Source organism: Dipodomys merriami, unplaced genomic scaffold (assembly GCF_024711535.1).
Source record: "Dipodomys merriami isolate MVZ:Mamm:240054 unplaced genomic scaffold, mDipMer1.0.p SCAF_16, whole genome shotgun sequence".
In the NCBI taxonomy this organism is placed as follows: Eukaryota; Metazoa; Chordata; class Mammalia; order Rodentia; family Heteromyidae; genus Dipodomys; species Dipodomys merriami.
Genome location: NW_027202937.1, coordinates 2,566,923 through 2,592,036, shown reverse-complemented (window position 1 = coordinate 2,592,036; position 25,114 = coordinate 2,566,923). Strand labels below are relative to the sequence as shown.

At 36.4% G+C, this 25,114-nt stretch overlaps 1 protein-coding gene across 7 annotated transcripts in view; it reads right to left on the bottom strand.

Annotated features, from left to right (window-relative positions):
- Supt3h (SPT3 homolog, SAGA and STAGA complex component) overlaps window positions 1-25,114 on the bottom strand; it is a 249,902-nt gene that overhangs the window by 71,397 nt on the left and 153,391 nt on the right. For all 7 annotated transcript variants that reach the window (XM_070023611.1, XM_070023610.1, XM_070023614.1 and 4 more), the window contains exon 7: window positions 1,504-1,579. In XM_070023611.1, the coding sequence (XP_069879712.1) occupies window positions 1,504-1,579 (76 nt within the window). The remainder of the gene's footprint in view (window positions 1-1,503; window positions 1,580-25,114) is intronic.

Below are 25,114 nucleotides of genomic sequence, written 5' to 3'. Positions count from 1 at the left end.
AAGTATAGTAGGAGGATCATGGTCTAAGGCTGGACCCAACTGAAAAACCATTCCAAAAATACCTAAAGCAACCAAGGGCTGGGTCATGGCTCAAGTGGTATAGTACTTGCCCAGCAAGTTCAAGGCACTGAGTTCAAATTCTAGTACTACCAATAAAAAAAGATTTAGCTTTACTGGGTAATAACACACTAAAATTTTTCCTTTAAAGTGAATTAAATTTAAAATATGATTTGAAAAATAGCTCGATCACACTGTTACTTTATAAACTGGAGATTTATACTTATAAAAGAAGCAAATGCCATTTTTAAACCTAAAAATTATAATTCAGAAACCTTTCATTTGCTGAAATTGCCATGATCTGAAGTGTCATTTACTTAATGCTTTACAGATGTATGATGCCAAATCGTTAGTCAGATTGGAAAGCATATTTATTTAGGGGGAAAAAAAAAAAAACCTCTTCCAGAACATGCTTTCCCATATATTACTGACATTTTCATGGGGCAGCATTTGAAATGTGTCATCTATTTGCACTTTTATCATCTACAAATGAAGCTCTTATTTTGTGTTTCCAAGTCAAACATATTGTTACTCTGCCCACATAATAGGTTTTTGTTTAGAGCCCCATTGTTTCTACAATCATGCAGGCTGGGGCCATGTGCAACTGTGTCATATTACTAACTGGACTTTTCATCACACTTTCTTGACCTCTACCCTGAGATAGCTTTACTCACCACTGAACTACTGATATGAGGATGGTCTGCTACACAATCCAACCACTATCCTGAGGCTTTCTGCACATTTAATAAGCTTGTACTCAGTTTTATCACGAGGTTATTAGTATTCCGAGTATGAACTAATGAAGTTGGCCAATGCAAAATGCATGCCACAGCAGGAGGCTGAAGACAAAAACTGAAGATGTGTTCTTTGAAGTCATGAATGTGCACAAAGAGAGATTTGGCATTTATAATTAATACTGGGGTCTTTCAAACATTATTTGTAGACCAAGTAGACAGCAATAACCATGTAAATGTGATCAAGAAAGTAGAAAAGAAACTGAAATGAGAAGATTTTTAAAAGGGCATTTTACTGACTGAAGGTAGTATGAATAATTAACATAGGTACCTGTGTATCATTAGAATCCTTTAAATCTGTTAATGCTAGTAATTTCAGTAGAATGTGTAAAATCTTTCATAGGCTACCTCACAATGCATACGTTGTTTCTGTAGTAGTTATAACCACACACACACACACACACACACACACACGCACACACACACACACACACGCACACACACACGCACACACACACGCGCACACACACACACACGCACACACACACACACGCACGCACGCACGCGCACACACACACACACACACACGCACGCACGCACACACACACACACACCCCAATTTCTGCGACATGGAGAACTTGTCATAGTTTAGTACATCTGTAACACACAGTCTCTCATATGTATAATTGTGGAAAGTTAAATTCTTACTTACAGAAACTTAACTGTCGACTTTCACAGAATTCTGCATATTGGACCGAATCCATTATTCGAGTCTGTCTTTCTGCTCTCTAATAGATAAAAATAAAAAGATACATTAAAAAAAAGTAGACTACTACATATATTCTCACAGGTCATACTGCAAAGAACCATTTCTTTGAAGTACCATTTTTCTTTCTTTACTGTAGGTGAACAAGTAAGTAAGACCATGATACCATGATATATAAAATTACGATAAGTTACAGTATTTCATGAGGCTTGTTTCTTTTGGAAGTAAAGTTTAAAATGTAAGTTTTTACTCTTTTATTATTGAAAGTAAAACCAAAGAACTTAGTTTCTTGGACTGTGCACTTCTGAAGTTTCTTGTTTATCCTGTTCTTTTAAAGCAAAAGAAAACTGTGAAGGGGGAAAACCAAAGGAAAACTGTTATTAACTATTATTGTCCATCCACTTTAAAGCTGCATTTTTTCAATGCTGAAACAGGAGTCAGTGAATGAAATCCATATATTCCTCCTTCAGAACATGGAGCCAGAGTTAACAAATCCATATTTTAAGTTGCAGAGAAAATAAAGAGAAGGTAAACACAACACAGACCCTTTAATCTGAGTCCAGGTATGATTCACAGTTTGGTATAGCTTCACTCGTGGCTTCTTTGATTCAGTTCAGCAGATGTTTGCTGCTTCACTGTCCCACAAGAGGTAGGATAATTATAATTCACCCATGGTCTGGTGGGAAAGACTACGACCGCTTCCGCTTCCTTGGTAAGGGAAGCGTTTGACATGAGACAGGCTGGTAGTTCGTGGAATGGGTTCATGGCCAACAAAGGAAAAAATTCCCTGAGATTTCAATTTCTCTTCTATTTTAGAAGGACTTTATCACAGTTGTTGAGCACATAATTACTACTTCTTTCCATTTGTGTAGATGTCTTTATAGTTTTCAAATTGAAATTATTTTTTTCCTTTCCTCTGAACTGAGTGGTTACGGTTGGTTACTTCACAGATTTATCAGTTCACTACAAAAATGCTAGAAGGGATGCTAGGAGGTCAGAGAAAATGACTTTCTGGGCTTCTTCTAAGGTCATCAACTTTTCTCTCATTTCCTTGCTTTGCATTTTTCTCTTCTCCTTCATTTCTTTACGTACTTGGTGCAGAAACAAACCCAGTCTTCCCTTGCTTATTTGCTCTCTAGGTTCAAGTATCCTTTTTGAACATATACAAGTAAATATTTTGCAGATAAAAAGTATATACATTTGTATTTGTGTCAAGTGTATAAATACACAACTGTAGATACTGTCTAGAGTATGCATCAGAAAACTGTGTTCTCTTTAAGGGCATTCTTAGTAGGTGTATGATTGGGTAGATTTTTATGTACTTGGGAGTAGTTTTTGAGATGTAGATGCACTACTTAGTTTTGGTCCTCTTCTTAATGTATCAGTCACAGGACTCAAATGTTGATGTAAAGTAATGCAAAAGTAATATTTATATGTTTGAATCTCTCCATGACTGTTAACAGTGCATTACTCATCTATCTATTTATGTACTTTCATGTTTTGTTTTGTTTTTATCGGTCGTGGGGCTTGAACTCTGGGCCTGGGCGCTGTCCCTCAGCTCTTCAGCTCAAGGCGAGCGCTCTACCACTTGAGCTACAGCGCCACTTCCGGTTTTCTGGTGGTTTATTGGAGATAGGAGTCTCACGGTCTGTCCTGCCTGGGCTGGCTTTGAACCGCGATCCTCAGATCTCAGCCTCCTGAGTAGCTAGGATTACAGGCGTGAGCCACCAGCGCCCGGCTTGTACTTTCATGTTTGTATACAAAATATATGTTGTATCTGATGGCAGCTCCTAGAAAAATGTATGACACATGGTTAATAAGCAGTGGGTTTTTTTGTGTGTGTGATACTAGAGTTAAAACTCAGGGTCATTTACTTGCTAGGCTGTCACTCCATCACTGAGCCACACTCCCAGTCCTGTTTTTGCTGGTTATTTTTGAGATAGGATCTCAAAATTTTCCTGCCTGAGCTGGCCTTAAATTATAATCCTTTTGTTCTCAATCTCCAAATAAGTTAGGATTATAGGCATAAGCCACTTGTTCCAGGTTAGTTATGAATTGTTGTTTCTTTTTCTTCTTTTATAGGTACTAGAGCCTCAACTCAGGGCCTCATGCTCTTGCTTAGCTTTTGTTTGCTCAAGGCTGTGCTCTATCTCTTGAACCACACTTTCCCTTTTGTGTTTTTTTTCTGCTCAGCTGGAGATTCTTGTCTCTCAGATTTGTCTACCTGGGTTGGGTTTGACCCTCAAGTTTCAGATTTCATCCTCTTGAGTAGTTAAGATTACAGGTATAAGCCACCAATGCCTGGTTACTAATGAACATTTCTGAATAAATAAATGCTATTCTCTAATGGCTATTATCCTAAAGCAACCGTCCTAAGCTACCTCTGCATTCTTACCTGCTACTTTCCAGCTAAGTGGCCCCTCTACCCAACATATGGCTAGACAGAAGGAATTAGACCTAACTATGGAAAAATACAGAATCTTCCTAGAAAGATTTTTAATACTTTTTTCTTCCATCAAGTTAATGATCAAGATTTGTCTTCTATATGTGTCTGCAATAAGTGATTGTAAAAATCTAAGTTAGACAAACTTACCCTAAGAGATTGAGTTTACTAAGTAGCCAGCTTTAATTAAATGAAGTGTCTGGCTAAGTCCAATATTATGGTCTGCAAAGCATATTTTCTGACAGTATTTCAAAAATACTCATAAACTTTTAAAGACTTTAAAAGGTTAGAGCTAGCGTCTTACTTTCAGATATTCTCTTCAATGCCTGTTCTCTTTTATTCTGAAGCATCTTAGTTCTTTTTCAATTCCTTCAGCATGTAAGCTGCAACCTTTGATCTTAGGACCATCAGGAAGTGGCCCCAGTGCCTAGCCATACAGGAAACACTCAATGCAAGGCAATCTACCCTATAAAAAAGATGTATAGGCATGGTGCACCATGGTTGGAGCATAGCTCAAAGTTTATCTTGTTCAAGGCTCTTCATTTTAAAGATAAGGAAATTGAGGTTGAAACCAAAGGTAACTAAGGTAGAGCTGAAGCCTGGGGGCTTCTAGTTCCATGCTAGCCTATTTATATCATAAAAAGATATCTTTAACCTACAGTAAATACTTTTTTACTTCAATGTTGGCTGATATATGACCAAGAACTTTAAGAACTGTGAGCAGATTATATGAATTCCAGAGGAGAAGCAAACCTTAAACCAAAGACCCATTTAAATATCAAGACATTAGCCAAATATTAAGGAAGTTTGGCTTTTATTTTCTGTTGATCTACTGTAATAGGTATTGAAAAGGTGCTTTTGCTTACTTGAGCCCATGAATTAACCAAAAGCAAGAGAAAAGCTTGGCATCCCAGCTTCCATTTTGTGCATGACTTTGCTCCAAAGAATTCTCTCTGCAGTCAATGTGCAGGCAATGACTTTGAGTTCCAGGAAGGACAGGACTGATCAATAACATCTTTATAACAAGAGACCTGAACTAACACTAAGGAACATTGGAGCCTCCTCGGGACAGACTAGACAATGAAGACTTGTAGACCTTGTTATTGTTGTCATCACTGGATAGGGTCTACAAGTCTTCCTCTCCAAAAGAGGACTGAAATAATGATCAATCACATCACACTCTGACCAGGTCTGTTTATATAATTATACATCTCTCTCTCCTTTTGTTCTTTGTCTGCCTAAACCTATTACTCAATGTATGTTCTTTCAAAATGACTAAAGATGGACTGAAGTGCTGTCCCCTGAGACACTTACTAATCTTCCTTTCCTATAACCACATCTCATCCTAAGAAATCTCCGGGAAAAAGTACAAATCGAAAAAAGTTATTCACTTAGTGAAAACAACATGATCAAAATAATGCCTACTTTTTACATACAGCAGCACAATAACAATTTAAATAGCTCCATTTTACAGCTAAAGATACTGAAATTTAGAGAAATTAAAAGAAAAACATCTAAAAGCATTAAGTTAAAGAGGCAAAGTTAGAAGTAAAACCTCAATCCTAAACCTACTCTATTGTACACACACATTTCTCAAGATGCAACTGCTTGTATATGTTATTGTAACTAGAATAGAAGCTATATTCATATAGGGGTTCAGCTTCTGAGCCAAGTAACACACTGAGAACTTAATTTTTAGAACTGTCATTTTATGAGGAGCTAAAAAGTTCATATGACAAGCCAGTATGATCATGTAATTGTCATAATAAAAGTACAAATCTCCCCATGTAATTATAACCCCTCTGTACAATATTTTTACAATAAAAAGTACAAATCTCAGAATTAAAGATCATTGAATAATTATAACTGATTTATTACTACTTTTATTCATACTGATATTCTCAAATGATACAGTGCTCTCCTCATCTCTGACTGCCACATGACTGCAAGGTCATCTTCAAATGAATCATCTCTTGTATCTGCAAACACAGTTTGGTTTCTGTTTAATCTCTCAATTCTACCCACTCCTTGATTTCTTTAAGTGTCAGCAAAAGTGTTCTTAAATATTCAGAAAAAAAGCCACAACAGATATATTTTCCCTGATATTGAACTTTTCTAATATTACAATATAGGAATGTAGGAACATACATGGAAAAATAGGTTTTTAAGAACTGTTCCTAAATTTCCAAATTTTTAACTGTTATAGTTTCTTAAAAAGATGAAAGAAAATGATGGTATTAGTAATCACTCATTCCACCACCAAAAAATTACAGCCTTTTCTGGTCATTTTGAAACAAACAAAGGAGGTAGACTTTCAACCCGAATGAATTAATTTTCTGGGTCCTACTTACATGCAAACACAGAAAAGCAAATATTCCTGTGTATGAAGTACCTGGTACAATTTGTGTTTTCAACATTTTGAACAAAACAGGCTCTTGGTACCTATCCATTGGAATTTTCATGAAAAGTTTTAACTTCAGTTAACATGAAGGTCCTGTGTCTGTGCAAACTACTTTCCCCAAGGACAAGCACAGTTCACTACAACCCAGGCCCACCTGGATTACTTACAGCTACATTCATTACCCAGCATGTAACTCCCTATGTGTACCAATGACATTCTCTTTTCTGTGTTTGTGTCTTTTTTTCTTTTTGTTGACATATACATTTAAACTTTTCTGTTTCTGTGATCTTTCTGCCATTTGGGTAACTTTACTTTATGTATATAGGTAGATATTTGAGGACTTCCTGTAAGTCAAGCAAAATTAGCTCAAAGAAAAATATCCTTTTTTCCCTCGTTGTTTTATCTTATCAGTAGGTGTGATAGCTCACTCTTGTAATGCCAACAGTTGAGTCATAGGCAAGAGTTACACAGCCTGAGCTACACAGCCAGACTGTTATTTCGTTTTTTTTGTTTTTTTTTTTTTAACATGTGTGCCAGTCCTGGGGCTTGGACTCAGGGCCTGAGAGCTGTCCCTGAGCTTCTTTGCTCAAGGCTTGTGTTGCACCCGAGCCATAGCTTTACTTCTGTTGGTTAACTGGACATAGAGTCCTATGGACTTTCTTGGCTAGGCTGTCTGAACCACAATCCTCAGATCTCAGTCTCCTGAGTAGCTAGAATTATAGGCATGAGTTACTTGGTACCTAGCTCTTTTTTTTTTTTTTTTCCTTCCAGTTGTAGGGCTTGATCTCTGGGCCTGGGCGCTGTCCCTCAGCTCTTCAGTTTAAGGCTAGCGTTCTACCACTTGAGCTACCGCGCCACTTCCAGTTTTCTGGTGGTTAAGTGGAAATAAGAGTCTCACGGCCTCTCCTGCCAGGGCTGGCTTTGAACCTCCATCCTCAGATCTCAGTCTCCTGAGTAATTAGGATTACAGGTGTGAGCCACCAGTACCTGGCTTCAAAAAAATGTTTAATTCATCTTTCTTTTTTTCCCTCAGATTTACTGATATGATCTCCTAAAGGATCTTCTTCTCCTTCATCTCTTTCCATCAGTTAGCCTACCATACAACAAGAATAGTGTTGTTGTTTTTTTTGTTTTTGGTCAATTGTGGGGCTTGAACTCAGGGCCTGATACTATCCCTGAGGTCTTTTGCTCAAGGTTAGAGCTCTATTACTTTGAGCCAGAGTGTCACACATGGTTCTCTAGTGATTCAATGGAGATAAGAGTCTTACTGATTTTCCCACCTGAGCTGGCTTTGCACTGTGATCCTCAGATCTCAGCCTCCTGAGTAGCTAGGATTCCAAGCGTGAGCCATCAGCTCTTGGCAAGAATAGTCTATCTTTCAAACAATGAAGACTGAACTATGAGAACTGGAGGTGGTGCTCTAGAACACCAGATGTGAGTAAAAACTTGGAGTAAGAGCTTGAGGTCTGGAGTTCAAGCCCCAGTAATGCTACCCCTTCAAGAAAAGGTAAGATGGGATCTTGCTGGTTATGTAAAAACTCTTCAACAATTTCCCACTTGATGTGGACCAGAGCCCAAGTCCTCCCACTGTCCTCAATCTCTCTACAGTCTGATATTGCCTCCCAACAGTTTCCCTACTTCCTACATTTCAGTTGCAATGACTTATGGTATTGCTTCTCAAAAACACCAAACATTTCTACCCATAAACCTTTGCATTTGCTATACTACTGTCTTCATTATCTTACCCAAAGTATGATCCGAGGCTTGACCCTTTACATCCCTGAGATCTCTGTTCAAAGGTTCCCTTATCAGAGACTATGAACAGTTCAATATAAAATAGAAGTTCTCATAGTTTTCTCTAGTCCTTAATTTGTTTATAATTTCTTTTTCTCCAACTAGAAAGTATATACCTTGATGGTAGAGACTGTGTCTATTTGCTGTTTTTCCAGAGTTCACCATATAACAGAATATACCCACATCTAGGCTCTAAGTATTTTTCCCCCTACACTCTGTGTAAGTTACTACATATAAGGCCTCCATGGTGCTGACAATTTAGGCTACAGATTTATCTGCATGGAGGTTGTCCTAGACACTGGATGTTTAGTTCTGTCTCTCCATTCACTAGATGTCTGCAACATCTGTCCACCCTCACCTCCTGGCTTGGGAAAACAAAAAGTCTCCAAACACTGTGAAACACTACTGGTGGTGGCTGGGAGGGGGCGGGAGGGTGGGCCGGCACAAGTCATTCTCAACTGAAAAGAGTTAGTCAAAGGGAAGGGCTGCTTCTCTGCTATGCATTCATTGCCATGCATGGCTCTGTATATTGTCTCTTTAATTCTCAATTTTAAGATGGGATACCTATTTTTAAAATGAAGATAATATGGCTCAAATATACAGAGCAGGAAGTTTGGCAAAGGCTGCTAAGCAACTAAGGTGTGCTGTCATCTGAGGGGGGAGTTGCCTTACTGTGAGGCTCATGTTCTTAGGGGCTGTGTTGTGTGTGTGTGAGTGTGTGTGTGTGTGTGTGTGTGTGTGTGTGAGAGAGAGAGAGAGAGAGAGAGAGAGAGAGAGAGAGAGAGAGAGAGAGAGAGAGAGAGAGAGAGAGAGAGAATTAATATGAAAACAAGCACTGATGTATTCTTTCAAGGATTTGTATGGAAACTTCATAAAGGAAACTTATAAAACCAAAGAAGCTTTGAAGGACAGGAAGGAAATTCAGAACCCACCCCATTTTCCTTGTCTTTTGTAAGACATTTCTCATTGAAGCACCAAGAACTACAGGACAGAACTTGCAAGCTCTGTGCTTCTGGTTTCCAAACTGGCCGTTTTACGTATGAGGCCCAGAGTGACCATGATGTTGAAAGAACAACTAATTCCGCACATGGGTCAGAGCGATTAGCTAATAATGTGAATCGCACTGTGTCACTTCTATCAAACCTCGCTTGATTCTGACATCATGGTGTTGTGAAAACTCTTACCTGCAGAAAAGTCTTATCTTGGAAGAGAGTTCTTCCATGAAATCAACAAGAAAAGCAGCCCCTCCTTTTCTCTCTGGTAAGCCAATTCAGTAGGACTTCCCATCCCCTCCTTCTTCACCCTTTTGAAAGCTACACTACCACTGCCAGAAGTAGTAAGGAGTAGCAGATAAAAATGTCTCCAAGATATATTATGATGTAGTTTATAGCCTTGACTGCTTACAATTTCTGTTGATCGTCTTACTCTCCCAGCTTATACTTGAAAATCGGAAAATATATGATTGAAAATATACTTGAAAATCCTCATATATTTACCTATACTATCCTAATTAAGAAGCTACCCACTAACATGTATAAACTATAGTTAGAAACTTTCAACTAAAGGAAAACATGGCTGTAAATAAGCTGAATATGAGTGGGGATATCAAAAGCTCACTTAACAGTAAGTCTGAATCCCATGCTTCAAAAACTCAAAAAGAATAAAGATGAAACTATAAAAAGATGAGTAATGAGTTGATTACATTATGTCCAGTAAAGGAATGAAGTCACTAGTTGAGAAAAAATTCTCATGGGAATATATTATAGAAGAAAAAGAGGCTTTTACAACTTGATAGCATTTCAGATTAGAAACAAACAAAATTAAATTGTTTATCCCTCTAAAAAGCATGCTCTTAATCATTTTAAAGCTAAAGTTCCTTTTCTCACAATTAGCTGTGTAGTTTCCATGAGTCAGAGACGAGAGAGTTCACCAAGCGACATCTGCCACAGAAGCTGATCCAGCTGGCAGCATGAGTTAACACGAAACAACAGACAGAAAACTGTCTTTTCTGATATGTCAAGACTTACTCACGGAACAAAATAAAAGAAAGCGAGTTTCCACCAAACATGACTTTTATGAGAATACAGCAGTAAGCATAATATTCAAAATAGCTTTTCTTTCAAATGCAATAAACAAAAATTCAAAAACACAAATTCACAAGACAGGAAAAAGCAGCAATGTCTACATGTTGAGAAAATTCATATCTATTTTAATTATTATCTTAAAATTATTTAAAATATTTGTTAAAATTATTAACTAATTCAAAACATTCTTTATGAAGCAGAAATAATCTTTAAAATGATTGTGTGTTTAAAGCTTCTAACAGAAAATGTCCTGCAGAAGGACATCTGAGAAAGTTCTAGCTATATTCAATGTTTCTAGTAGCCAAAGCACAATGGCTGCCTGGTGAGCTCCTAAAAATGCAGAAAAGCAAAATCCCCTGGAATCATAAATTCAAACCCTATAATTATGGGTATTTAACAAAATGGCTTCTGTTAAGGTACTTGATGATGAAATTAAATCTTATCCTCTTAGATGTCAGTGATCAAGTTTTATTTGGCATTTACTTATAAGGGAATGTATTAATATATTATAAATGTTAGATGATTAAGTGTCATTGGCCACTGGGTCTCGGCTGTAGGTAAGAGGTCTTAGTAAGGGCATGCAAAGAGCATGGAGAATGGATTCCAAGGGCAGATGAAAAAAGGACTGTCTTACTAACTTGGTAATTTGAGATAGCATTTCACCGTAAAGAGAGCAACCACGAGCACTTTAATGAAGCCAAGGACAACTTTGGCAGCAAAAGGAAGGGACAATTAAAGGTGGATAAAGTGCAATAAGGAAGAATGATAGCACCAGACACTAGTAGAGTTGTCAGTGTAAAAGACAGCCATTTACTTCCACTCTGCAGAGGGACAAGCTGCCGCTCGCTGATGCCATAGCTTTAACAACAGTCACAAAACCAAACAAAGCACAAAACAACATCACACTATTTTTGAAATAATTTCAGACTTACAGAAAAACTACCAGAAAAGCCTAGTACATTCTTACCCACTCATCACCCCAAAGGCACCATAACAGATCTGGAGAACTAGGCAAGACAGTTGGTTCAGTACTTGCATGAGTTTCTGTGGCTTTTTTTTTTTTTTTTTTTTTTTTTATCATGACATATTGCTAGAAAGAGTTAGCTCCCTATTTGGAAATTAGTGCTCTTTCTGATAGATTGCTGATTCTTTTCATAATACTCCTGACTCAGATAAAATTTTGTATCTGAACAACTATGATCAGCCGTACTGGACATTAATATTACATGTTACCATTTAAGAACTTGTAAGATTTATGATAATCTAAAAAATTTCTATCCAAGACTTTCTTTAGTGGCCCTGATGAGAAACTGTTATTTTTTTTATAGAATTGAAAACAGTCAAATTTGAGCAATGTACAGCTTTGATAAAATCTAGAAATGTATTCTAAAACAAATAGGTCATTTAACAAAACATAAGGAGACTATGAATATTGTGTAGTAGCTATTGAAAATATAGACTACACTTTTGGAGTCATTGTGCTGGGAATGGCAGTCAACGTTAGATAGAGTAATAACTTGATATCACATATGCTGTAAATTTTGTGTTTCTGGTTCTAGTCAGTGAGGGGAATATTATCTATTGTACCACATCAGGTATCCTGTAAGTATAATTGAATTGAACATGCCCTATTGCTTTGCATATCCTTCTTTGCATACTGTTCTTTATAGGAAGTAGAAAAAAATATAGCCCAGATGGTACTTATTTTCTATAGCATATTATTTTAATTTTGCAAGTAACAGGATGGATATTTTGATTAACAAAAAATAAAAATAAACACCTAAAATCAAATCCTTTCCCCTATTTTCTTCCGGAATTTAAAAGGCAGGAAGCATACTAATAAATAGTGAATGATTTTTTTCAAGCCTTTGATGTCAAAAGTCTTAATGAGTAAAACTCTTCAAATTAGTATGTCTTTTTGGCTGCAACACATTAAGACATTAACACTTGTCCTGTGGTCATGAGTGTTCTTGGAAAAAGTCAGAGCCTATGGCAGTGTATTCCTAAACTATAAAAACAGACTTAATTTGTCAATTATCTTGGAAAGAGGAAAATCAATGTCCTGGTGAAAGGTTAAGTGGAGCTTTGGAACTGACAGTGGGAATCCCAGTAAAACTCATGTTTGAGGGCTGGGATGAGCCATTTCAACACTAAAAGATGACAAGTTTACACAGCAAATTATCTTCTCTCATGGCACAAAAAGTATGTAGCACAACTTGTGAAAAACTTATGAATTCATTTCCCTGGAAAAATTTGAAAAAGATTTTATAAGGGAGCCTCAATCTTCACTAGCATGTGGCAAGGCAGAGCCCTAGCAATCCTACCGAAACTCAACAGATGGGAGCTATCAAAGTCTTTCCAATTATCCAAATGCTAACCGGCGTAATTTTTATACTAGATAAGGTCTAGCTTAAAACACTAATTACTTGGTAATACAAAGTATATTCTCAACTTATCCATCTAGGGGATCATTTATAGGTTTTATTAGTTAAGAATATTTTTTCACTACATATAATCCCAAATTAAGAGTTACTTAGCCAAAACAAGTTTATCTTTCTTCATATACATGACTTTTGGAGATAACTATTCTGACCTGACAAGCAGATAACTACTCTAACCTGACAACCTTTTGGGCTTGATATAACCACATACTGAGGTCACCACGGCCCTGGTTTTCATCATCTACACTCATGTTTTAGGTTTTTGGCCTTGACTTGATGATTCATACTGGTGATTTAAGCTGTTATATCTGTATAAATCAATGAAATATAGGAAGAAAAGAAAAAAAAAGGTATACTACCCCTCTTATCCTCTTTAAAGAGAACTACTGGAAAGTCTCACAAAATATTTCTTTACTACATTTATTTTATTTATTACATTTCTACAACTAAGCATCATACCTAGCTACAAGGTAAGAAGAAAGATATACAATTCTGTATAGACAGCAAAAAGCTAGCTACAAACCAGAATGTTGATCTAAAGGAAGGACAACATGAATATTTGGTACCAGGTAGGTGTCTCAGCCATGGTGATATAAGAGTAAGGTATAACATTCATTTAATTTATGTGATCTACTGTTTTGTTTTCCACAAGTGATTTTCAGCAGTCATGGGGTCCTATAATGAGTTAAAAAAAAAAAAAAAGATTCCACTCCATTACATTCCTCATTGCTCATTATTCATTACTCGTTACTTACTGCTCAGTCTGTTCTGTTAAGACAGGGAGGGGGAGGGGTCTCATGAACATTCTTCATTACATGAAGTAGAACAATGATGTTCCCAACCTCAACCCCCTGCCGCCATCACTTGGATGACAGGCTCAGGCCACTGTGCCATGCTGTTGGTTAAGATAGGGTCTTGAGATCTTTTTGCTCTGTTTGTCTCAAACTTAGATCCTCAAAATCTCTGCTTTTCAAGTATTCAGGATACCAGCATGAGCCCCTGCACTCAGAAATTGTGTATATCCTTTTTAAAAAAATTATTGTATCCCTATCTCGGGGTTCATCATCTTATTTCTGCTTGTCCTAGATATATAGTAGTTATTGCAAATAAGGGAAACCATGGGACCTATGTTTTTTTGTGCCTGGCTCACTTCATTTAATGTAATTTTTTCCAAGCTTTCCATTTCCTAACAAATGGGGTGGTGTCATTCTTTCTGATGGAAGCATAGAATTCCATTGTGTGTGTGTGTGTATCAAATTTTTTAATGTACTTATAATGTACTATATGATTTTTTTGTTTCTTTTGTATGTTCTTCCCCCATGGTATAACCCCTATTTTTACTGTATTTGATTTGGTACTCTGCATCTTGTATATACATTTTTCTAATTTGGGGAGGGGAAGGGAAGTAACAAAATACTGAAATAAGGATACTGGTTGACCCATTGTAACAATGAAATGTACAAGACACTATGCTGAAAACAAACTTTACAACTTGGGGGTGGGGAGGAGTTGGGGAGGTGAGGAGGGAAGGAATGCTAGGGGAAAAACAAAGGAGGGGGGAACAATGCTCAATAGGAAATGTATTCATTACCTTACTCATGTAACTGTAACTCCTCTGTACAGTATCTTTACAATAAAAATATATATTAAAATTTTTGTAAAGGTGATGTACAGAGAGGTTATAATTACCTAGGTAAGGTTATGAGTGCATTTCTTTTTGAATAGTTTTATACATTCTTTATACAGAAAATTTTCAGTGGGAGAAGTCATTAGATACTTAATCTTTGTGCCATACATATTTAATACTATACTATGAGAACGCCCTCACTAGCAATGATGCAAGAATGCACTCTACTATGTCAATATTGGGCTAATTTCCTCGTTCTCCTCTCATAAGAAGAATTTCCCCCTTTAATTTACAGTGTCAAGAGGTCTTTTGATACTGGCAATAGAAGAGAGATTATGTATGAACTAAATATTAAGTCTGTCTTTTAAAAATAAAATGCCCCTTGGAAACCTTTAGAAGTAGCTGCTTTTGAGTAGAACTAAGACTTTATAAAAGTCAAGTGCCTGTCATTGTTCTTTGAAAATATTCGTGAGAAGTTTAAAATGATGTTTGAATAACATATGCATAGATGAATAGAAGAGAAACTCCACAATCAAAACATTGCCAGTTATTTGTAAACCACTGACCTCATAGTTTTTCACTGTAGCTGTCTAAATGGAATGATTTGTTAGGTAAAAGTAAGCCTTCTGTGCTATAGGAAAAGTGTTTGGTATTCTGATTATATCGCAATAAGGTGAGGCTTCAAAAACATAAATTTAGTGGACATGCTTTGAATTTCCTTTAGGAAATTCTGTTCCAGTATCCAAACAAAATTCACCTATTTCTCATATGTAATGAACTCTTATAATATTAACATCATATTTATTAAGACACATTTCTTAATAAGTATCACACCCTGCTATAAACTTGATGATAAATGTAAAAAAGGTCTAGACATCATCACCAAGTTCTTCACACAGTAGGAAACATGATCTTCCTAAAAAACAACACAAAACAAAACCCTCATAAGGCAGAGGTGTCCAATTTTACTTTATAATCATTTTTCATATCAGCGGTTTTCCACTTCTCCAAAAAACAGGCTTGATAAACAAGAGTTGTCAAGGATGGGATACAATTGTTGCATTGAAATTTAGTGACAACAGAAAAGTTACATTTAAAACAAAAATATAAAATCCTTCAATTCATGAATGCATTATAGGCCAAAGTTTTTAAAAAATATTAAAATACACTGGTTGTGCAGGGAAGGTTTTGCTGTTACATTTCTTCACGTTAACATATGTATTTCAATTCATCTCACCTCTTATCACTCTCCCTTACCCTTTTCCTTCCTTTAAAATCAATTTCAATAGATTTCATTATTCTGTTTTGATAAATGCAAATCATTTCAATCATCCTCGCTAAGAAAAATGTGTCCTCTTTCCATAAGGCAAAACTCTGAAAACAGAAAATTGGATGATCATTGACATCTCATTTTTTTTCTGAAACCTTTCCAACTTCCTACCATCTATCTTTAGAATTTTATTTTTCCCACAATAATCCAGTGCTTATCAATTAATGCTCCCTACACTTCAAATTTCTTTTCAGGTTTTTAAACCACTTTGCCTCTACTCCTTTTCAACCAAAAGTCTTTTGAAATAGTTCTCTCTCAGCTCATGATTAAGAGATGAACAATCTGATTAGCACAAATATGCAAATAACCCAATGTCCTTGGACCCTCATGAGTTTTCAAAATTTGTGAAAGAACCACAGTCATCTCTTATCAACTATGGTTTTAAAATATTGTGGAATTAAGACAATGAACTTTTATATTTACAAAGCAAATACGATAAATCTTTTATCTTTTCAAGTGTGATTCTGTTCAGAAATTAACAACTAGCTGGATAAAAAGCAGAAATAAGAGAAAATATCTTTATCCATCTCAAAGTTAAGAGAGGCTAGTAAGCTTGTATAATAAGCTCAGGTAATTCTTCCAGATGTAGACCAGACTGGAAGAAATACTGAACTTTCCTATTGCTTTCTTTTTCCAGATAGTACAGGTACCCATGAGGTGATAGTTAGCAAGTTTTCTAATCTCTGTCTTCAGTGTCCTCATCATGTTAAAATAGCAAACATGAGATAGTATACAAATCAGGGTTTAGGATATTACTTGCCACATCACAAGTGTTATGCAAGTCTCTTCTTTCCCACCATTGCTTTGAGGGCATGGCAATTTACTCAACTTTACTTGGTGGATGTCTTCACCAGAGCCAACTTAAAACACTCAGCAGAATTTTTGCAATATTTTGAATGAAAATGACAAACATAAAAGGTTGTAGGCTTATAGGTTACTTAGGCAAAAGGAATCTGCTATAGAACTCAAAGACAACTGAACGTTTCTCCTATTTAAAAGTCAAGTGTTATAAATTTGCTGAAATTTTCTGATACTAATAGATATTTTAACAGAAACTTATGTATCCCTTTAGGGTAAAATCATAAGAAAATAAGTTCTTTCCAAATGATTCAACAGCTATACACCATAGATCTTTGGGAATATTTTTATTATTATGAGCTTATTTGCTTATATAATAAATAGTTTGTAAGTACCTCTAAAGCTACATACTGCTTTGGGTGCTGGAGATTTTGCCAAAATTTGTGCCTCCTGGAGCTTGCATTGGAAGAAGCTATTGGAAGAAGAATGATAATATGGCTAAGGCAAGGTGGTATGTGCCTGTCATCCTACTGACAAAGGGGTGCACAAAGAGGAGGATCACAGTCCAAGCTAGCCTGGGCATAAATTAAGATAATATCTTACCAAGAATCAACACAAAAAAGACTGACAAAGTGGCTTAACAGTACCTGTTTACCGAACCCAACACCCTGAATTCAAAACCCCCACAACTCCCCTCTAGGCCCACCTCCTCCCAAACCAACCAACCCACCAACCACCAGCACACATCAGGAGGCTGGAAGTCTGATCTCAGAATGTTAGTATCATAGTCTGGTTCTGATAAGAACTTTTCTTCCTGGCTTACCAATAGCTGTTTCATCATGTTCTTGCACAGCAAAGAGCTCTAGTCTCTTCATGATCCTGCAGGGTTCTTGCTCATCCCCTTATGGGAACTTATCCTTGTGACTTCATCTAAACCCACTATATTCCCAAAGCCTTGGTCTTCAAAGATTACCATGTTGGCTGTTAGGACTTCAACAAAAATCAGTCCAAGGCACCTTTTTAATGGCAAGGCTGAGGGAAGACAGTCTCTCTGATAGATGCATCTATCTGCAAGCACATATCTGAGAGAAATGAGAGGGCTAGAAACCAGTGCAAAATATCAGTTTGTTTAGTTCAGAGCCACAGAACTAACACTGGGGAAGGGGGAGAGACAGTGAGCAAGTGAATGAGTGAGCGATAGAGGAAGAGAGAGAGAGAGAGAGAGAGAGAGAGAGAGAGAGAGAGAGAGAGAGAGAGAGAGAGAGAGAGAGAGAGAGAGAGAGAGAGAGAACAAGAAAGAAGATAAGACAACATATTCGACAACATTAAGAGTCAGTAGTGACTTTAACAAAAAGCTTTGGAGAACAGTGAGGATAAAAGTATAAGTCAGGTTCGTTCTAAAGACAGTTGGAAGATAATACATGCAACCTCTTTTGAGAAGGTACATACTACAGGGAAAACAGAAAAAAATGTAGCTGGAAGTGTTTCAAGAAAGGGCAAACTTTCTACCATTTCTGCACTGATATAAATTAACCAATAAAGTCTGTCAGTGTTGTACTGAGAGCTTGTGAAAGTGTTCTGATTGCTTCTCTTTCCTCAGTGAATCAGGATACAAAACATAGAGAACCAGAGTGGAAAGTAGTGCCAGAGGCTTGATAAGACAGAAAAAGGTATGTGTAACATTTAAGCACAGCTGGAGAGAGGGTACTGTTGCAGGGTGAATGACAGTACTAAGCACTATCTGAGGTTCAAAGGAACTGAAGTAGGATGTGTTTTTCTCCCACTTCACTCTGTTGCTTGGGAACAGACATGGTATTGGAATGGCAAAGAGTTAATTTAGCAGGGAATGTAGCTTTCCTAGGACAGGCATCTTAACTGATAAGGGTTTGGTTCTAAAAAAGGTTTGGAAACTCTTTAATAATGATTTTCCTACCTTGTCTAAGGAAAATTTACTGAATAGCCACCACAGATTAGATCGACAAGAAAATTCTAACAAAAATAATATACCCAACAATCTAACTACTATGTAACAAAACAACTAAAATATCTAATAAAAGAAGAAATAAAACACCCAGACACTTGGAAAATGTATACCTTTATATTTAAAGTATAATAAATAAATTAGGCCAAAAGGCAATTCAAAAGGTCACTTACAATATACTTACAAAATAATACTTAAATAATAGAGATACAACATGTTTTATAAATCTCTAGGCTATATCAAAAGCCATAATGAGAGGGAAACTTACACCTCTAATATTCCTCTGCTAAACAAAAATTATTTTCTTAGGATAGTACCTAGAAGTACATTTTTAACTCAAAGAACACAAAAAGAGATGTGAGTTTTTAAAATGCATTTAATAAATGCTGTCACATATATTTCCATATAGTTGAATCAACTGAGGCTTCCACTAACACATGAAATTGTCTACTTTTGCATACCCATGCAAACTGGATAATTCTTGGTACAATTTACATGAAATACATTTCATCCCTTAACGTATGGTTTATTTTTTCCCAGCTTTGATTTTGATTTTGCAGGTAGGAAACAGAAAAATTGGTATTATTAAAAAAGTTGGCATTATTTAAAATGTATTACAAACAATTTATGAATTTTCCTATGGATGTCTCCTTCAGAGAACCCATACTATTTTGAGTAATATGTATAGTCACTATATGTGAAAGAATCCAAGTCCCAAACAAATGGTGGAATAATTTACAATAATACCATGAGACACTAGTAGAATAATTTTAAAGAGTACTTGATTAGTTTCAGACAACTGATAGTCCAAAGAAGTAAAATCCAGGTTACAAAAATAACCAATCACTCCAGTTCAGTTGCATATAGAAGATCAGTATTTTTCTCTTATGCGTTCGGTTTATTTCTCATAACACATTATCTTCAGGAGTTTCCTTCAAATGGCAAAATCTCTTCATTTTTAAAAGACTGAATACACATCATGTTATGCATGTATATCTATCATTTTATGTCTACCTATCTGTCCATTTATCCACCCACTCAAAAGTTCACTTCTCTTTACCTACCTAACTTTAAAACACTGCACATAGTTCTCAAGATACTCCCGCCTCAGATTCCTAAGCACTACATATGAATAACATGTTCATATATTCTAGCTATGAAAGTATACCTATATGCATTGCATATAGACAAATATTTGAGGCACTATGCTAAGTATAGAAGATATGATAAGAAATAAGTATAGGCCTTATTTAGCAAGTTAAACTAAACTAAGCAAATGTAAGAAGTTACACCAATTTTTCACATACTAATATATTTGAACTGAGATGTTGGGAAGAAAAGCAAACATCTATTTAGGAAGTTCCTTCAAGTAAGGTGTGTGTGTACGTGCATATATGTGCATGCATGTGTGAGAGCATGCACGCACGTACGCACATGGGTACCTTCAATGGCACCAGCCACCATTCTTAATTCTAAATGAATACAGTGATCTATAAGTAAGTCTAATCGTACTTCACATCTTGATTTTTATGATGAAAACATCAAGAATGCAAAGAAAGGAATGAAAATAAGTTATTTATACCAAATAAGAGATCTGTTAATTTAATTAAAACTGAAGCATTAAAAAGATAAAAAATGTAGCTACAGAATGTACTTGGTTTCATATTTGAAAATACTAACTTGCACTGGAGGTGTGTCTCAAGTAGTAGAGTGACAGCCTTGAAATACTAACTTGTTGAGATTAAACCAGTAAGGATAAATAAAAGCCAGACTATATAACAACAATCTGCCCACCTACTGTGGGGAATGTGGGTGAAGGAGAAAGAATAGGGAAACATAATCCACAAAATATTCAAGACAAAAATATTTTGGTTATTACAACAACCACAATTTGAGAACTATAAACATTTAATGTAAATTAGTGGTAAATCCTGTGGTGTTCTTAAATTCAATGATATTTTAAAAGTCTTCTCTGCCAAGGTGTTTTATAAACAAGGTGGTGGACTGATCTCTAAGAAAACCTTGAAATGTATCTTAAAAGACAGGATTTCGTTTTTTAAAAGAACAAATTAAAATTACTTGAGACAGAAAATATTGATTGGTTCTATAAAAATGCAACTGAACAGTATAATCAGTATGTTTTTGTCAAATACCCATTTATGCAAAAACAACCATAGCAGCCCAGTTAGGCCTGTACACATGTATTATTGCAGTGGGCACAGATGCTATGGTTCGGTGGCCATGTCTATCTTTATCCTAAGAAATGAATTTTTATTTCCTGTGATGGAGACAAGGTAGATGAACAGAAGTGACTAGCTCTATATTTGATCACCAAGTCCTGACTAAAAATATTTCCCTGTAGCAAATGGGATGTCAGGTCACATATTCTGATTTGCAGAGGAGACACAGAATTTCTGAATATAGGGGCTGGGAAGGTGGCTCAGTGGTAGAACGCTTGCCTTGCATGCATGAGGCCCTGGGTTCGATTCCTTAGCACCACATAAGCAAAAAGAAAAAAGCCAGAAGTGGTGCTGTGGCTCAAGTGGTAGAGCACTAACCTTGAGCTGAAGAGCTGAGGGACAGCGCCCAGGCCCAGAGTTCAGGCCCCATGAATGGACCCCCCCCCAAAAAAAAAGAATTTCTGAATATAATTTTAATGCTGCCATCACGTATTTTTCCTCTCTTGCAGCCTTAGAAAAGGGCAGGAAGAAAAAAAAACTCATCCAATTCTTATAGTACAGGAACTTTGAACAGTTCTGAAGGTAGAAGACAAACTGTAGTGGTAGGAAAATTTCTTTTCATAAACACAGTAGTTATCTGGTTAATTTTGCTATAGAGGAAAGCAACAGCCCTTCAGATTATATATCCAGAAATATTACAGAATGATCAAAGAATAAAAAAAGTTCCACAACCACTCTGGTTTCATACCTTGTCTGTGGGTGCTCCCAGAACAGTAGAACTCTGACTTGCCTGTTTGTGAGCTCACCATTCACAGACGAAAAGCCCAATGGGCTCCCTTGAGACCCACCTGTCCAATCTGAGACAGTGAACCACAGAACGATGGATTTGGGTCAGAGTCAGAAAATGTTCTGTGTCCTACAATTTAAAACTTATTTTTTTTATGTCACTAATTGAAAATCCCTTCTCCAGGAGACTTTTTCCTTGGACAAGCATCCATGGAACAAAAACACAATTGTTTACTGTTATAGAAATGTAATTTGAGAAAGTTTATAAAGTTGCAAGCAGAAGTCAATTTCAGAGCTACATATTATAACCCAAATTTTGAGTTCCTTTTAAGTAACAGTATATGGTCTAGGATTTTAGGTCAGAAAATATATATTAATATTATATGTATTTCTGCTCCATGTAGGTAAAGTTATCAAAAGTTTGATAGATTATGACTACTAATATTTCCTGAAGAACAAGTCCATAAAATTATTGAGTTAAAAATTTGAACAAAAATTTTAAACAAAATTATATATAAGTACATATATATATATATAATATATTTAAAGATTAAATATAAAAAAAGAGGGGGCGATAATGCTTGATAGGAAGTGTACTCATTACCTTACTCATGTAACTGTAACCCCTTTGTACAGTATCTTTATAATAAATATATATATTAAAAAAGAATAAATATGGGCTGGGAAGGTAGCTCAGCGGTAGAGTGCATGCCTTGCAAGCATGGGGCCCTGGGTTCGATTCCTCAGCACCACATAAACAGAAAAAGCCAGAAGTGGCGCTGTGGCTCAAGTGGTAGAGCGCTAGCCTTGAGCTGAAGAGCTGAGGGACAGTGCCCAGACCCAGAGTTCAGGCCCCACGACCAGCAAAAAAAAAAAAAAAAAGAATAAATATAACAATGCATTCTTCCTGATACATTTCATTGAAATGCTAACTTTTACAACATTACATTGCCTCATGTTTTAAATTTACCCTAGTTCTATTTTATTTTGTACCTTTTACAGCAAACCACCATGAGGTTAATTCTAATGGCTCTGCTTCTGGTTAGTTAAGTAATGTGCCTTGACTCAGAAAAACTCAATTTCAAATACAATAGCAAATGCAATAGAAAAATCCACAAATAAAGTTGACATTAAGGCCTAATTTCATAATAATGCTAAGAATAGGAAATATTGGTTGGGTCTGGCAAACACTCTTTTTTCCTAGATATTTATCTTTTGATTAGCCAGGTATCACTCTAGGATTCTGTGGGCAAAAACAGCATTTTATCTCTTTTATTACTATAGTTTTAGGACCCAGCACATGGCTGACTTACAAAAGAATCTCAATAAATAAATAAATGGATGAATGGAATGAGGGATGTATAAGTTACACTCATTCTACCTTGCTATGGTTTAGGGAAAACTTCTGGAGATCTAAGCAGAGAGCCAAGGTTATAACATCACTTTATTCATTCGCAGTGTCACCCTGTGGAGGTCCTTCATTTTACAAACCTTTATGGTTCTCTTACTAAAGCTCTGGGGACCCATGCTTTTGTTCAAGGGGACCTGTATCTTCAGCTTTATCAATGAAGCAGAGGATTTAGGTAGGCTAGTCAAGACATTCTATCTTACCAGCTAGTGTGGCTGGCAGAGGTCTGGAGAGACCTTGAGATTTAAGTCTTGAAACACAGCTTTCTCTCTGTCTGGATTTGGAACTTCTATAGCAATTTGTGCTTCTAGGTAAAAAATCAGTCTGAAGATTAGGCCAACAAAAACAGAAAAGGGCAAAAGGGAATTATAAGAAATTAAAGTTAGATATCCAATACTCATTGTGAACTATATTAAACCTTGCTTGGAGGTAAATTTAACGCGGGACTCTGTTTACCTAAACCAATGCATACATTTCCATAATTGCTTAATTCTATTTGAAATGAAAGTTTTTGGAACCTGCTAATCTAAATATCATGTAATACCTGATTTCTAGACATACTACAAAGCCACATTATGGTACTGGCATAAAAATAGACATACAGGCCAATAGAACAGAATAAGAGAACCCAGAAATGAATCTATACAGCTTAAGCCAATTGATTCTTGACAAAAGTGCCTAAAATGCACATTGAGGAAAGCATAACAGCTTCAACAAATGGTGCTGGTAATTCAGATGCAGAAGATGAAGCTTATCTCCTATCTATCACTCACAAAAATCAGCTCAAAATGGATCCGAGACCTTACTGTATGAGCACAAACTCTGAAACTACTAGGGAAAAACAAAGGTAAAACACTGATGTTTTTGTATGCATGCAATCAGTCCTGGGGATTCATATATGGTAGGAAGTAGTCTACGTAAGCTGTGTCCCTAGTCTATTTCTTAATCCCAAATACATTAAAAAATTTAAATGTCTTTGAGTTGCAGCTCTTAAATAAAACTAACAATTTTTGGTATTTGTAAATAGTCGCATCTTACTGATACTTTTGCTAAAACCTTACCTAAGATATTTTGGACTCACTTTATAGGTACTTTGTTTTCCCTTTAAAATTAAAAAGATCATGATATGTAGAAAAGGGGACTAGCAGAAAGAAAACTGGAGATGTACAGCCATCTCCTTGGTTTTATGAACAAGTCTTTCAGTCCACTTATCTCCAAAATTAACAACTGTAGGGCTGAAACCTCTAGAGATCATAGCCCATACAGTATTTGGGGCACAGTTGAATGGTACCCTAGGTTCTTCTTTTCACTCAACTTTCTGTTTTAAGTTCTATGGCTGGTTCATTTTAGGTTAAGCAACTTAAGATGACAACCTAGGATCTCACCCAATTTAAAGTTGAACTTTTTCTTTTTTATCTTCTGTCATGGGGCTTGAACTCTGGGCCTGCACACTGTCCCTCCCTCAGTTCTTCAGCTCAAGGCTAGAGCTCTACCACTTGAGCTACAGCACCACTTCCGGTTTCCTGGTGGTTTATTAGAGATAAGAGTTTCATGGAGTTTCCTGCCTGGGCTGGCTTTGAACCATGATCCTCAGATCTCAGCCTCCTGAGTATCTAGGATTACAGGCGTGAGCCACCGGCGCCCGGCTTAGTGTTTAATTTTTTGAAAATCAAGCTGCCTTAAATTTATGTATATAGTTTTGTTTTCTTGCAAGATTACAGTTTAAAGGCTTAATTAAAAGTTTTAATTAGGGCTCCAACTTAAAAGCATGACACAAATAGTTACTGGGGATTTTGAACACTCCAATGTGTTTAAAGGCTGATTTCTCTGGTAAATTCTATCTTTACTCTCATTTACTTTTATCGGTTGGAAGATTCTACAGAAAGAAGAGTTCACCTGATGTTTTAAGTATCCACCTTTGAATCCCCTTCACAAACTTAGACTGACCAGTCACTTGATTAATCATAAACCTAGTTTATTGGGCTCCTCCAGAAGCGGAGAGGCTAGATTTTACCTAGAGCTCTTCTGTGACTGATCAGAATTCCTGGTTGTTGGAAACCCCAAAGCTATCTGTAGCTTATAGTGACACTTTCTTGCCTTCTGCCAAACCACATTTAGTTGGTTAGAATTCAGAAAATCTGATGAAAAAAAGAAACAATTGTCAATGCTAAAACATACTCAGCTGAAGGAGGGGTGAGAGGAGGGACAGGAGGAGAGGTAGGAAGAGTGGGTAGAAAGAGGGGCTGCTGGAAGAAGCTGTAGTCATATGTATTATTTCCCAATT